The 14,726-nt window shown below is 35.2% G+C and overlaps 1 protein-coding gene across 5 annotated transcripts in view; it reads left to right on the forward strand.

Annotated features, from left to right (window-relative positions):
- The window catches only part of LRBA (LPS responsive beige-like anchor protein), a 1,037,640-nt gene that overhangs the window by 989,315 nt on the left and 33,599 nt on the right, over positions 1-14,726 (forward strand). For all 5 annotated transcript variants that reach the window (XM_077139839.1, XM_077139840.1, XM_077139843.1 and 2 more), the window contains 3 exons: positions 3,097-3,274; positions 8,778-8,840; positions 14,116-14,271. In XM_077139839.1, the coding sequence (XP_076995954.1) occupies positions 3,097-3,274; positions 8,778-8,840; positions 14,116-14,271 (397 nt within the window). The remainder of the gene's footprint in view (positions 1-3,096; positions 3,275-8,777; positions 8,841-14,115; positions 14,272-14,726) is intronic.

Consider the following 14,726-nt stretch of genomic DNA (forward strand, 5'->3'; position numbering starts at 1 on the left):
TTAGCAAGAACAGTGGAAGATAATGCTGTAAAAATAGTAAGAAGGATTTATGTTTGGGCTTTGGAATTAGTTTTAGTAGTAGCTTGTCAATGAAACTCGGGCTGTTTCTGGTGCTAGCTAATAGAACCCCTCCACTGTTCCATTGACTTTCTATCTGGGTCACTGCACAGCCTTGGTCACTGGGGCAAAGAGGGAATTCCCACTGCCATGCCTCCCTTCTCAGCAAAAAGATTGTTACTTAATTGAGGCAGATCAGTTTTACTATCCCTAGGGTGGTAAGGCTGAGAAGGAATATGAAATTGGGAGATTATTTTTCCCTTGTTTTTTAATCCTCTTTAATTGACTACTTGAACTTCTTTACAGACTTGCACAAATTGTGTTTTTCATCTTAAATATATGTAAGTAGGAAAGAAAGGCATGTTAGAAATCAATTGTCAGCAAACATATACTTAATCTGAAGAAAGTGTGAAATTTGGCTATCAGTTTCCTACTTCTACCCCAGACTTGACTCACATAGTCACCAAGATTGGATGAGGGTGTGTTTTCTCTTATCCCTATTTTACCAGTTGTTCTGCTCACCTCCAGCTGCTGCCATCATTCTAGTCTAGCTCAGTAGGCTGGGGTATGCTTTATCTCATTTCAGGAGCTCCTCACTTCATACTTACTGGCCAAGGATACGATGGAGCTTCCAAGAGCATTTTCTGCTGCCTGCTTGCTTTGAGAGTTCTGGTTAGCATGGAATAGGTAGAAACAGACTGGAAGGAGAGCTTATTGTAAGAATGCAGTGTGCAGTTCTGGATATGGTGTCTGCAGCTTGCTTGTCCTGGTCATGTGTCTAAAAGTTGGCTCACCCAAGTCACTATGTAAACAAGACATTCTTCCGACACATTAGAGATTTTTCCATGTTTTTTTAAAGAGCATAAACATTGGAATTTTTCAATTTGAGCCTAATTATATTTAGAATATGAGCTATTAATCTAAAAAATGCATATGAACTTCCTATCATAAAATGATGTTTTATGATATATGCTGTACTCTGATTTTCTCAGAGTTTATAAGTTGATGTTAGCAAGAATTATAAATGTGTGTAATTGAAAAATAAGGCCTGTTACTCTGAAATGATGCTCATTTCCTTTTCCCAGGACTTCTTCAAAGCTAGCTTATAGGCTTTTTTTTGTTATTGTTCATTGTTTTTCATTTTACCCAATTTCACAGAATTCCTTTAAAGCTATATAAAATGTTCTTTATATGATAAAATTACATCATTGCTATCAGGGATGTTAAAAGTCAAAGGCACAAATGTTTATTGCTTTTACTAACATTCAGATGAGTTCCCTCATCAACCATCAATGCACCCTACCACACCCACACACATAAGAATATAGCAGAAATAAAAGCCACCTCGTGCTGTGTCGAGTGCATGAGCCATAATATACACCAGGTGTAGTAATTAGCAGGCACACGAAGGCTGCCTATTTGTCTAGTTTTGCTGCTGTTGCTGTATCCCCTTGTGTTTTCACACTATCAGATAGTTGGATTTAATTGAGGCCACATCAGATGAGGAATTACTGACACCTTTAATTGAATGAGCATCCAGGGAGGATTAACTCATAATATTGATTGGCTTTTAGCCACTTGCTCAGAAGGGTGTCTGGGTAGCTTATTAGTTGCCTTTATTTACACCTTTATGCAAAGAGTGTAAATAGGAATTCTTAGAGCAATATGTTTTTCTAAGTACTCTTAATAACTTTTTTAAAAGGACTGATAATAAAAATGCAAATGTATTTAATTTTTTATTAGCAGCTCTGAATAAATATGTGTTAAATATATGTACCTACACGTTTACATATACCTGGTATTTTGAAATATGGCAGTAGGAAAGCAGCCAGAAGCGCTTCATCAAAGTGTTTCAATTCTGAATGATACTAATCAGCTATTAGAAAATAGACATGGCAGAAGAGAATTGCTGAAATTGTGCAGTGCAATTACAGTATGATATCCTACTACCACAAAGTATAAATAAAGCCAATAAATCAGAGTAATATTTTATATTCCTGAATTATGACATATGAGTTGTAGGAATATTCTAAATCCTTTAGTAGTCTTCAAGACTTATAGATTTACTAGTTACTAGAACAGTTAGTGTTTTGTTTACCAATTCACTTACTTTCTGCTTTTCAAAGGATAAATCAGAAAAGTCTTGAGCTTTAGTTTTTTTACTTAGTGAGGAAAAGAGGCATCGAGGTATTTCTCTTTATTCCTAGCTAAAGCAGAAAGCAATGACATGCATTATAATAGGGTAGTGTTTATGATTTCGTACACTGTATTATATTGTTTTTAGAAATACATTTAATTATGCATTGCTTTGAAACATCTTTTTAATTAAATTTGTATGTTACATTCATATTTTTCTAATGTTATAATACATGTATGCCATGTAACTGTTGTTTTAAATATACTTGTTTTAATTATCTGTTTATTTAGTTGTCAAAATCTTCATACTAACTGAACAAAACTTTTGATGACCTTTGGAAATTACCATGACCTGCTTTTTTTTTTTACATGGGCAGGCACTGGGAATCGAACCCGGGTCTCCAGCATGGCAGGTGAGAACTCTGCCTGCTGAGCCACCGTGGCCTACCCCATGACCTGCTTTTTTAATTATTGTCTGTTGTTGTTCTTTTCCTTTTTTTTTTTTTTTTTTTGGTACCAAAACATCATTACTTGACATATGATAGCAATTGGAAGGGTTTAATGCAATCCCCAACACTTTGCCTATTTACAATCTCAGTCAATCATCATTTTATTTTTTTGTGGGGAGATGGAGAAAGAGGCTAATAAAATTATATAGATTTTTTTGAAGTGTTTCTGTTTTATTTCAATTGCCAAAAATTTCAACTAATGCTATGCACAAAAAACAAGCAAATCATAATTGCTGTTTCCATAAGCCTTTCTGCTCACTGTGCTTTCCCTTGCAGCGCATGTGAACACAGTCTTCCTCCTCTTTTCCTGCACATACTCTCCTTAATCTTTCTGTCTTTGCTTTTTGTATATATGGGTTCTTGTCTTGCCACCTAACAGTATCTCCTCCTGCAGAGCCCATTGATGTTCACAGACCAAGCTCAGCAAGATGTCATCATGGTCCTGAAGTTCCCCTCCAACTCCCCTGTCACTCACGTGGCAGCCAACACCCAGCCTGGTCTGGCAACTCCTGCTGTGATCACAGTCACTGCTAACAGGCTATTTGCTATGAACAAGTGGCACAACCTTCCTGGTAAGTAAAGAAATATTGTGAGGTATAGTAACTGATGAACACTGTATTAAGAAATACAGTATATAGCAGCCATTTAAATATATTATATCTCAACATTTAAGGTTTTACTTTTCAAGTAGTAGGTTGAATCAAAATCCTTAACACTTTGAAAACCTTGAAGAAAACCCATCTGAGCTGTACACTACAAATGTTAAAACATAAACTGTTCTCTGGCATCTGGTAATTTGTCTTTATTTTTCAGATGTAAATAATATTTCTCATATAATATTTTAATTTAATAATGTTCTAATATTCTGTCCATAAATAGTATATATTTATTTATCAGATGTTCCTCTTTCTTTACTCCCTTATTTACTCAAACATTTCTATTGTCTATTATATGCCAGAGCCTGAACTGTTTTGTGTGTGGCTTTGTACTGCTTATTGTGGATGATAAAAAGAACACTTAAATGACACAGCCAAAATACTTCTTACCATAAGTATATTCTTTTCCTCTATTAAGCCCAAGATACTAAGAGAAGCTTTCTAGTCAGGAAACTGGGCTTGCACAAAAGGGGAGTGTCAGGAGCTCAGTCTTCAATGCTCTGGGAGTGTGTGTAAGAATGCAAGTATCAGCTAGAGACCTGCTAGCCTTCGGTGGAGCCAGCTTAGTTTCCTATGAGCTAGTTCTTTGCTAGGCTAAGCTAGGATAGGGGGCAACGTACTAAAACAGCCATTAGAATCATAATCCGTCTGAGTTCTTCTGGTCTAGCCAGATACTGAATGAAGATACTGAGTGCCAGGCTCATATATGGTGAGTCAGCGGCAGGGTTTGAACTCAAGTTTTCTGACTCAAATTTTATGATCTCCTGTGATTTATTGCCTCTCATTAGGACAAGAATGTTGGGACCTGGATTTAGTACTGTTCTTTTTGGCCCTATTAAATGTTTGGTGTTTTTTTTTCTTTTTAAGAAGAAAGAAGGAAAATCTTCTTTTAAAGTCCTGGAGACTGTAGGCCTTTTTTTCCCCAAGCCATTGTTTTAGGTAGGAAACTTTAAAAGATAAGATTTTAATAGTCAGTTAACTTGTCATTATGCTGCACATTAGAAAATACATGAAATGGTTTCAAAAATACAGATTCTTGGATAGCTAGTGCCAAATGCAATGCAAGAGTTTTAGAATTGCAAGAGAATTGAATAGATTTGAAGCACTGACTAAGCTCAATAAGGTACCTATTATGAAATATTAATGGTTGGCATCAGAAGTGATTAATATAACCATTTTCCTGGCCATTGGAAAATGAAACAAGAAGATTGTCAATATTTGATTAGAGAATAGATTTGAGGAAGACTGGAGACAGTAAAAACAGAAATTTTAGGTCCTTTTAATCCTTTTTCTTCAGGTGAACTTTTCTTACAGAGGTAAATGTGTATGCAAATGACATATTTATATCTGGGGACTAAAGATTATAACTTACTTAAATGTGAATTGGGAATTCCCTAAATGCCACTCGTTAGAAGAGAAATACGCTGTTACATGGTTTTTCAGATACTCTAAAGAATTTACTTATTCTGTTTGCAGTTACCTTTAGAGCAAAAGTACCAGTGCATGTGACATTAGGGCCACCACAAACGATGCTTATGCTGGGTGGCTATTTGTGGCAGCCCTGAAAACTTCTCCAGCATTACAGAGTGACAACATGCCTGAAGAGAGACAAATTTTTTTTTCAATTGTAAAAATGTAACATATATACAAAAAAGCAGTAAATTTAAAAGTATATTATAACAAGTAGTTATAGAACAGACTTCAGAGTTTGGTATAGGGTACAGTTCTACAATTTCAGGTTTTTCCTTTTAGCTGTTCCAAGACACTGAAGACTAAAAGAAATATCAATATAATGATTCAGCAGTCATACTCATTTGTTAAATCCTATCTTCGCTGTTATAACTCCTCCTTCTCCTTTAATCTTTCTCCCAAACCTTAGGGATATTTAGACTGTGCTCATTCTAACTTTTTCATGTTGGAAAGAGGTGTCGATAATATATGACAAGGGGGTGGAACTAGATGATGTTCTGGAGAGGCTAGCCCCTCTGGGTTTCAGGACTTATCTGGCCTAGGAACCCATCGGGAGGTTGTAAGTTTCTAGAAAGTAATCATAGTGAATGGAACTTTTGTAGAAGCTCAGAGAGAGCCCTAGGTGTTATTTAGGGTTGGCAAGAATGGTTTTCGTTCGGCTTTGGCAGACCATGGTAAATAGCAATATCTAGCTGAAGCTTGCAAAAGAGTAGCCTCCAAAACAGCCTCTCAGCTCTATTTGGCTCTCATAGCTACTGATATCTTATTTTGTTACAATTCTTTTCCCCCCATTGGTCAGGCAGGTTATTGTCAATCCCATGGTACCAAAGCCAAGCTCATCCCTGGAGTTCATATCCCACATTGAAAGGAAGACTTTCATCCCCGGATGCCCATTTCCCACCTAGGGGAGGAGAGTAATGATTTTACTTGCAGAGTTGGGCTTAGAGAGAGAGGCTACATCTAAGCAACAAAAGAGGTCCTTCAAAAGTAAACCTAGGCTTAACTATAGGTAGGCTTAGCTTCTCCACTGCATAAATAAACTTCATGAAAACAAGCCTCAAAATTAAGGGCTTGGCGTATCAAGTCCCTAATATTTGAGACAGTATCAGGGGTCTCCCCAGTGGTAAAGCTTAATGGCTCCATATTTTTGAGAGATAAAACTTTTTAACTGCTAGAAAGCCCTGACTGCTCCCCATCCCCTGTGACTTAGCCTAGCAAAGAGCTAGCTTTGTAGGAACTGAACTGGCTCCAACAAGGAGCTGTTAGGTCTCTAAGTATATTGTCTGGCACTGATGACTGGGCTCCTGACATTCTCCTTTTGAACTCACCTTTTGAACAAGCCCTGTTTCCTAAGTAGAAAATTTCCCTTAGTACCTGGTTTTGACAGGTGTTCTCTGCCCAATTCTCAATTTTTCTATACATATGTAAAGTGATTTGAGGGTAGGATCCCTCTTCTGAAGTATCACTGATGGTACATTCAGCTGTTCCCAGCCCAAGCTCAGCTTTCTGTAAGAGTGTGGGGAGCTGCATATGTCTGCCTTTCCTTTGCCTGTAATTCTCCATGACCCTTGCTTTGTTCCTATACCATGTGTCACTGGTGATTTTTGTCCCCCCATTTTACAGTATGACACAGCAGTTCTTCACCGGATAAGTACAAAGAATGGTAATGACGTATGTGGGAGTCCTCAGGTGGTTATCTTTCTAGAATGTGATTGCCAATTCTAAGCTATATCTAAAAATATTGAGCATACATTCTAATTTATGCCTCATTTCAGGTACATTTACTTAAAGTTGATCTTTCTTTCTACCTTTACCTGTCAATATGCCTTAATTTAAACAAATATTCAGAAGTCCCTAACAGTTATTCTTCTGTAAATATCAAATTCATGCTGCACTTTTTATTTTTTAGCTTTAGATTCTGGTTCTTTTCTGAGGATCTATGATTGTCATAGTTCATTGTTAGACAACGAGTTCCTGTTGTTTCTCTGAGTTGTGTCTGGGCCCTAATTTTGTGGGAAATATATCTTTAATCTTTTTCCTCATTCACAGGATCTTGCAAAACCCCTGAAGAAAAAATAAAAGCAACTAATATCTATGGAGCATTTACAAGGTTCTAAGCACTGTTCTAATCGTTTAACATGTATTAACTCTTTTCCCTCAATAACCCTAGGATGTGGATTCTATATTTATGTTGACCATATGAAATTGCCATTTTAATTGTCAAAATGATCAGGTATTGGCAATTTCATATGGCTTAACATAATTCATTTTCAGACCAGGAAATAGACATAGACTACATGACCTGCCCAATGTCACACAGACAGTCAGTAGCTAAACTGGTTTTAAGGCATGACCAAAGATATTTAACCTCCTACACCTCTTTCACTGACAGTTTTAATATTTCTATGATCCCAGATTTTTGGAGAAGTAGGGAAAAATTCTCAAGGTATTAATGTTAGTTGACATGGGTATTGCTGGAAGTAAATGGCAATATTGCATAGCCCAGAGACTACGGTGCATTTTCCCTGATCATTCTCTGTGAGTATTCTGTGATTTCTTTATTGGCAGAGCTGGTAATCAGCCAGGACAAATACCTTGAGTAAAAAAGAATGAGACGTTACGGCTTTCTTTTTTTAGTTGCTTGAATTCCTTAGATACATTCAACTATCGTTTTTAGTACATTATTACATTTATTCAGATATTTTATCAGTTTTAATGATGCTTCAGTTATCCTTGAAAAGTTGATATTTACAAAATAGGAAATTATAACATAAGTAATTATTAAAATACTCAATGAACTCTTTGAAATGTACCCCATTGTTATTTTCAGCTCCTCAGAGACAGTAAGAAAGCTTTCCTAAATTCTTATAGTATTTCTTAAGCATAGTTCTAATACTGACTAAGTATCTTAAGTGCTTGTGAGTCTGTAAAAGGCAGATACTGACCAGGATAAATGGCTGAGTCATTTGGGGGGAAATAGTCTGGAAAAAGGCCCAAAATTTAACAATCAGAATGATAAAGCCAAAACAATCATCTTTTCCAATAATAAAACTGGTAAGATCATCTTTTCATTTTAGGGTTTATGATTTGCCTAAGGTTGTATAGCTTGGCAGTAGCAGCTCTTGATTCTTAGTGTACTTTCCACACTACCTGAAGTCCTCTTACTTTCAAGGGGAAACAGACTAGAAAACCTTTTTCAATTATAGCATAAGTATGCCTGAATTTTTAGAACCATTTTGAGAACTGAACTAACTATTCTTAGTATGAATTGATTTTTGAGTTACTCATCTGCTTCTCAGAGTATTTTTAAATTGAAACCATGGAAATATTAAATATTAATAAAACTTTTTTTAAAAACCTCAATTCAGTGTTTAATAAAATATTTCAGCCAAATGCAGTTAACAAAAACATTTATCTATGGATAGCTTTCTTTAGTTTTATTCAGACATTCAGTTGATTGATTTTAAGTGATGGATGAAACATTAAATATTCCCTGACTTAGAGCTTTCCCTTTCTCCATCATAAATTGATGTTTTTGTGGATCCTTTGTGCTGCAGCATTCAAAACTGCCTTTTTAAGAAGTAACAAAAAAATAGTATTTGCTACAGTCAGCAGATGGTTGTCACATTTTGTTTTCAGTGCACTTTACCACTTAATTTTGTTTTGTTGCAGCATCAGAGGTTGCCAGTCAAGCATCTGCTATAGCTTATGGCCTAGGACTGGAGCCACTGCTGATGGCACATGTTCAGAACAGCACTAATCTAAAATAAATGTTTAATAAGCTAGCCATAAAAGCACCTGGATTTTTGTTCTTTAAATTTCACAAAACTACATGAGAAATTTGAAGGTTGGAAACAATTCTACATGAGGTTTGACTTATGCATTTTTATATAGTTTAGTATATGAAAACTAATGCATTTTTTTCTTTTTAATCTTTTGTGAATTCCAGCTCATCAAGGTGCTGTACAAGACCAGCCATACCAGCTGCCAGTGGAAATCGATCCTCTCATAGGTCTGTCACTTCCTTCTCTCTTTGCGATTCATTAAGCTCTGTATGGTGGCCCTGAAGTGTAGATTACAGTTGTTTTTCACTTGCTGGTTGCTGGGAATGGAATTTTCCTGATAAACCATTTGCATGCAAATTGGAATGCAATGAGCTGTGGCTATGCTGGTATTTCATCAACTCCCCCTCGTTGGTTTGCCTAATTTGAACAGGCCTAGGACGCGTGTCACTGAAAATTAATATGGATGCTGTAATAATGTGTGATTGAGAATGCGCATGAAGTACTGTCAGGATAATATTGGATCTTTTCATCACTCAGACTTGTTGATGAGCAGGAGCGAGGCACGTTATGATGAATTGGTGCACCGGTAATGTGATGGAGCTCCTTTGCTAAGGAAATTTTCATAATAACAGTGGGGTTCTTAGCAGCACTGTGTTGTGAAAAATAAAACTGTAGTGGCAGGGTTTCATCATTAAAAGAGATCAATCCTTTCTTCCTGGACCTCTGTTCAGTCTGAAGGGATTAATGTGCAATTGCAGAGCAGTTTTGAAGTTGAGATATATTGCCTAGCCAATGGCAGTGTTAAGATATTTGTATTCATTTTCCTAGGGCCCTACAGCCCAGTAAATTGCTATTGGAGGTTAAATTTGTTCAGGAGAGAAAAGAAAATAGGGAGATCAGAAAAAGCCACTGAGATGAAATGAGCATCTGCAGCAGATGACTTAGAATATTTCATTGTTTTTATGCTTTTTGAGTTAGGTTAGCTGATATCACCAGTTTAGCATTTTTCATCCTATGTATGGAGATTTCAAATATGGCTTTACTAAGAATATTAAGCCTTGATATTGAGGGTTCTATTCAGTAACTTTTTGAATAAATAACTTAATTGCTTAATTGTGGGGATGTACCACCAGCATGGGTATTTGGCTTATAATTTTGCCCAAGTTTCCCGAGTACAGATAATTTGCTAGAATTTTACAGTTTTTGAATAAAACATCTGAATGAACTGACATTGTTACTTAAAATCCAAGATGTTCTCCATGTGTATGTGATCAGACACATTTTTGTCTCTGAAAGCCATTGTTTTAGTAGAAACCTAAAGAACTGCCATTCACAAATAGACTGTTATGCTGAACTAAAATAACCTTAAGCTCAAAACTAACTCATTTATCATTTCCTGAAATCTGAATAGCAGCAATCTATATGAAGGGTAAAAACAATTCTAGTTTTAAATCTTATTTTGAGTAGACATGATTTGCAATTTGTTAAGAAAAATTAAATGCTCACTTGGGCAAAGTTTGAAAAATCAGGAAAATGGGAAAATAAAGCCCATTTACTAAGACATTTAAAACATTATTTCTCAACTACAGATTCACTGTTTGCCTCAAAACTTAGCAACGACTATCCTATAGTATAAAGTCTAATTAAATGAATTTAGCAGTTGTAGTTCTTTAGACTAGGCACTGATAAATTTTTTCTATAAAGAGTCAGATTGTAAAACTTTTAGGCTTTGTGATCCATATGGTCTCTATTTTAACATTTAAACTCTGCCATTATAGCACAAAAGCATCCACAGGCAACACATAAATAAATTACCATAGCTGTGTTTCAATGAAACATTATATACAAAACCAAGCAATGGGCTGGATTAGGCGTGTGGGCTATTGTTTACACTTACCCTATAAACTGCTCATCAGGTTTTTCTGAACCCCTAAGATAATTGTTTAAACCCATATAACTTCTCCTGCATTTTTAAACTTTGATATCTACAATTTTTCATCACAAGTTTAAGTGGTTGAAAGGTTATACATTTTTGGTATAGTATAAAAATTGACATTTTAAGTAAACTGTTATATCCCTCTTTAAAATGTCTCTAATGGAGGGCAGTGTGATGGTGGCTCAGTGGCAGAGTTCTTGCCTGCCATGCCGGTTTTGATTCCCAGAGCCTGCACATGAAAAAAAAAAATTTTTTTAATGTCTCTAATGGAATCTAAATATCAGAGTGAATTGATATTCAACTTTCTCTGTTTTTAAAAAATGCATTAAAAAGCTTTTAGTTGGAAATTTTACATTGTTTTCATCTTTGAATTCATATTTTCATTCTGCCTCCCTACATGATTTTATTTTGTTTTAATTGATTACCTATACTTTTCTGCAATAAAGACATGTATAGAAAATTAAACATACATATTTTAAATTTAAATTTAAAAATTTCCTTTGACCATAGACTCAGTGTTTTTAAATTTTTTATCTATATTGAGTGATCATTATAAATAATAATACATATTATGCAAAAATTATAGTGAAATTTACTATGAATTTGTTAATCATAAACAACAAACATTTGTTGGAAAAACATCATTTATGACATAGATGGGGCTTTTTCCCCCCAATCACCTAATGTATTCATAGATGCACATTATTTATTGCTGAGTGAGACGAGATTTGTTAATAGTTCTATCCTATTTTGTGTGTGTGTTTTTAGAGGTGGAAGCTTTGAGGAACCTTAAGAAAGTAAATGGGACAAAAGAGTTTTGTTTTAATAGTTCCACTCAAATCCCTTAACTCTTTCTGAATTCTGTGACAAAATTCATATAGCAATCTATTATTAAAATAATTTTTCTCAAAAAAAAATAATAATAATTTTTCTCTATTATTAAAATTATTTTTATGGTCTACCGTAAAATGATCATTTTAGTAATCTATCATTGAAACTTATTTTTAATAATCTATCAACTAACAGCATAATAAGATCCTCCTTCAATTTTATTGAAAGCAATGAATTGGAAACCTCTTGACCAAAATAATTTATACACAGGCATTCTGCTTTTTCAGCATTATATCAGTATTTTAGATTGATCCTTTATTTGGCTCCCAAGAGATTTTTAAACCCTGAGGTAAAGTACCATACTAAGATTCTAGTTGGGAGAAAGTATGCCTTTTTTTACTTAGTGGGAGAAGTACATGTAAAAAGGGAAGAAGGGAAGGAAAAGTCACATGAGAGCTCTCAGGCAAGTCATTTTCAGGTAAGAGAACATATGAAAGTCGAGAAACTAAAAACTAATTCCTTAAAAACCACCTGTGCCTGTGTACCCCTTGGGAAGTCTTATAACCCCCAGAGGCATGCATGCCCCAGTATGATGACTCCTTATCTAGACAAATATACCTAATTTTCACTAAAAAAAAAAAACTTTCAATAAATCCCAAGAGATTTACTAAAGAAAACTAGGTAGGTAGGTAGGTAGATAGATAGATAGATAGATGTTGCAATGTTAAATTCCAAGTGAGCACGTACTTGGAAATTTTTTATCTTAAGCCTTCAAAAGCATTAACCTCCATCCATGTGTTCTTTTTTTTTTTTTTTTACATGGGCAGGCACCCAGAATCGAACCCGGGTCCTCTGGCATGGCAGGCGAGCATTCTTGCCTGCTGAGCCACTGTGGCCTGCCCATCCATGTGTTCTTTATGGTCTAAATTAAAAATCATGCACATGGTCAGATCTATCTAGGTGGCACCTCCCAAGAGATCCCCCCTCCCCCCAAAAAATGGCCAGTGAAAGTTTATATCATAGGACCAAAAGCCGTATAAACACTGACAAAAATAAATAAACCTTTTTTACAATTCTCTTGAAGTACTGTAATAATCGTCATGGGAAGTACCACATACCTTATTTTAGTTGCTAACTTTCTTGAGATTAAAAAAAAAAAAATCTCATAGGGCTTTACCAGAGTGGGATACTTAAGTGTCTCTATGTGAAACACTATGACATCCACAGAAGCTTTTCTCATCTGCTAGCAATTTCCCCAAGTAGAATTTTGCCTTTTTTACTACAGTTATCACTTTCTAGCCTGTTAACCCCCCAAATGCCAATAAAGCCCATAGTTATCTAATAATCTCAAATAGATGAAGTTATGTCAATATTAGCAGAATTTTTGCAGATTAGTGTTTCATAGGTATGTGTTTTTGTTTATGTTGTGTATGCCTTCAGGGAATGTTTTAGCTCTCTGTACCTCCAGTCCAAGTACAACACTGCAGAGTGTTTCAGGCACTTTTTTCCTATTCTAACTTTATCAGCCTTCTATTAACATGTCCACATTAACTTAATTATTATATACAATGAATGTAATATAGATCTTTTTCTCTATATATTTTATCTTTAGTAATGCATTTATAGGGCTTTTTTCCCCTCAGAAAACTGAAGACTAAGAATAAAAAGAACTTGATCAGATGCAGAAATGTTCATATTTGTGATGCATTGTTTGTTTAACAACAAAAGTACCATTATTTATATTAGAAAATCAGTAAATATACTCAGGGTAAAATGACTTGACTGTGTTACCACAGCAAAGTAAGAGTAAAATAACCCCTAGATCACTAGACACAAAGCTTTCTATTTGATTTCCTCTTAATGCCCAAAAAAAGGCATCTCAGTGAAAATTCCTTTTCTGATAATGGCACACTTGACAGTGTTATTTCTAGAGGATTATTCCTCTTCCCTCATGCCTTAGTGGTATCTGTGTCTGACCTTGTGCCTTCTGACAAACCCCACCTCAGGCGCTCTGTAGAATTTTGAAAACACACTGCCATGCTGTCTTGTTTTATTGCTTAAATAAGAGTAAGAGAGTGACAGCATGCTGTGCTTTGACTTTTTCAATTATAAGCCTATTTAATAAATAGCAATCCTGCCTTTTTCTTACATGCAAGTGCAGCTGTAAACAGAGGAAATGGGAGTTCACATCTAGTCAAATTAAAGATCCGTTAAAATCAAAGTAGTAAAAGGTACTACAATATTTCAAATATATGACATTTAAACTCTAATATCTCTTCTTTGTGACAAAATGTTTAAGGTAATAGATTGTCACAACATGAATCCATTCTCATGACAATAGATGTAATGAGATTGTCAGAAACCCAAACCTAACTGTAGTGCAATTTGGAGATGGTAATCTAGTTTGGTTCTGCCCAAGAGCTAGGATGCATGTTCTGTGAATTGTATAGTATTTTTAAAGTGTAATATGTTGTTGTTTCTTTCCTCTAGACGAATCTTTTTCACTGAGATGTTGAATTTATTTAACCACATTCTTCTAAGAATCAGATGTGTTTTCCTATTTGATTTTTCAATTATTATATTTTAAATTAAAGTAATCTTATCCTGGAACCTATCTCCCTCCCTCTTGTCCCCCCACCCCTACACCCTACCGTTGCCTTGTATGAGCAAAATGCAAGATTTGTTTGTCCATGTGGGTTTAGTAGGGTTTTTATTTTTCTTTCTATGTTCTCCAGCCAGCAATACTGGAATGCACAGGCGGCAAATCACAGACCTTTTAGATCAAAGTATTCAAGTCCATTCCCAGTGCTTTGTCATTACTTCGGACAACCGCTATATTCTTGTCTGTGGCTTCTGGGATAAGAGTTTCCGCGTCTATTCTACAGACACAGGTAGCTGTTATTTTCTTCAACAGTGAACTTAAGTGTACTATAAGTAAGACTGAGAAGCTTAGAATGTGTTCTTATCATCTTCCTTTCAAAATTATAGAATTCTAAAATTCGTAAAATAAGAAGGAACAGAAGATACTGTTTCCCCCTTACAAGAAATAATCTACCATGTAGTCCACAAAAAACTTCTCGGCATAGTTTTAAAACGCAATTGTCTATAGCGGGTTTTTCTCCCAAGCCTTATGCTTACAGAATGAGTAATTAATTTTGAAGGCATATCCTAGTATGTAAATACCATACACATGTGTATGTACATAATCTTATGACTAATGCACATACATATGGGTGTGTTTTTCCACTTTTGTATTATTTAAAAGTTGTTTGGGGTTTTTTCCCATACTGGAAAAGCTCATTAAATATATCTCTTAGAGGTAGACAAATTGTCTTCACCTAATTCT

This window comes from Tamandua tetradactyla, chromosome 22 (genome assembly GCF_023851605.1).
Source record: "Tamandua tetradactyla isolate mTamTet1 chromosome 22, mTamTet1.pri, whole genome shotgun sequence".
NCBI classification, from domain to species: Eukaryota; Metazoa; Chordata; class Mammalia; order Pilosa; family Myrmecophagidae; genus Tamandua; species Tamandua tetradactyla.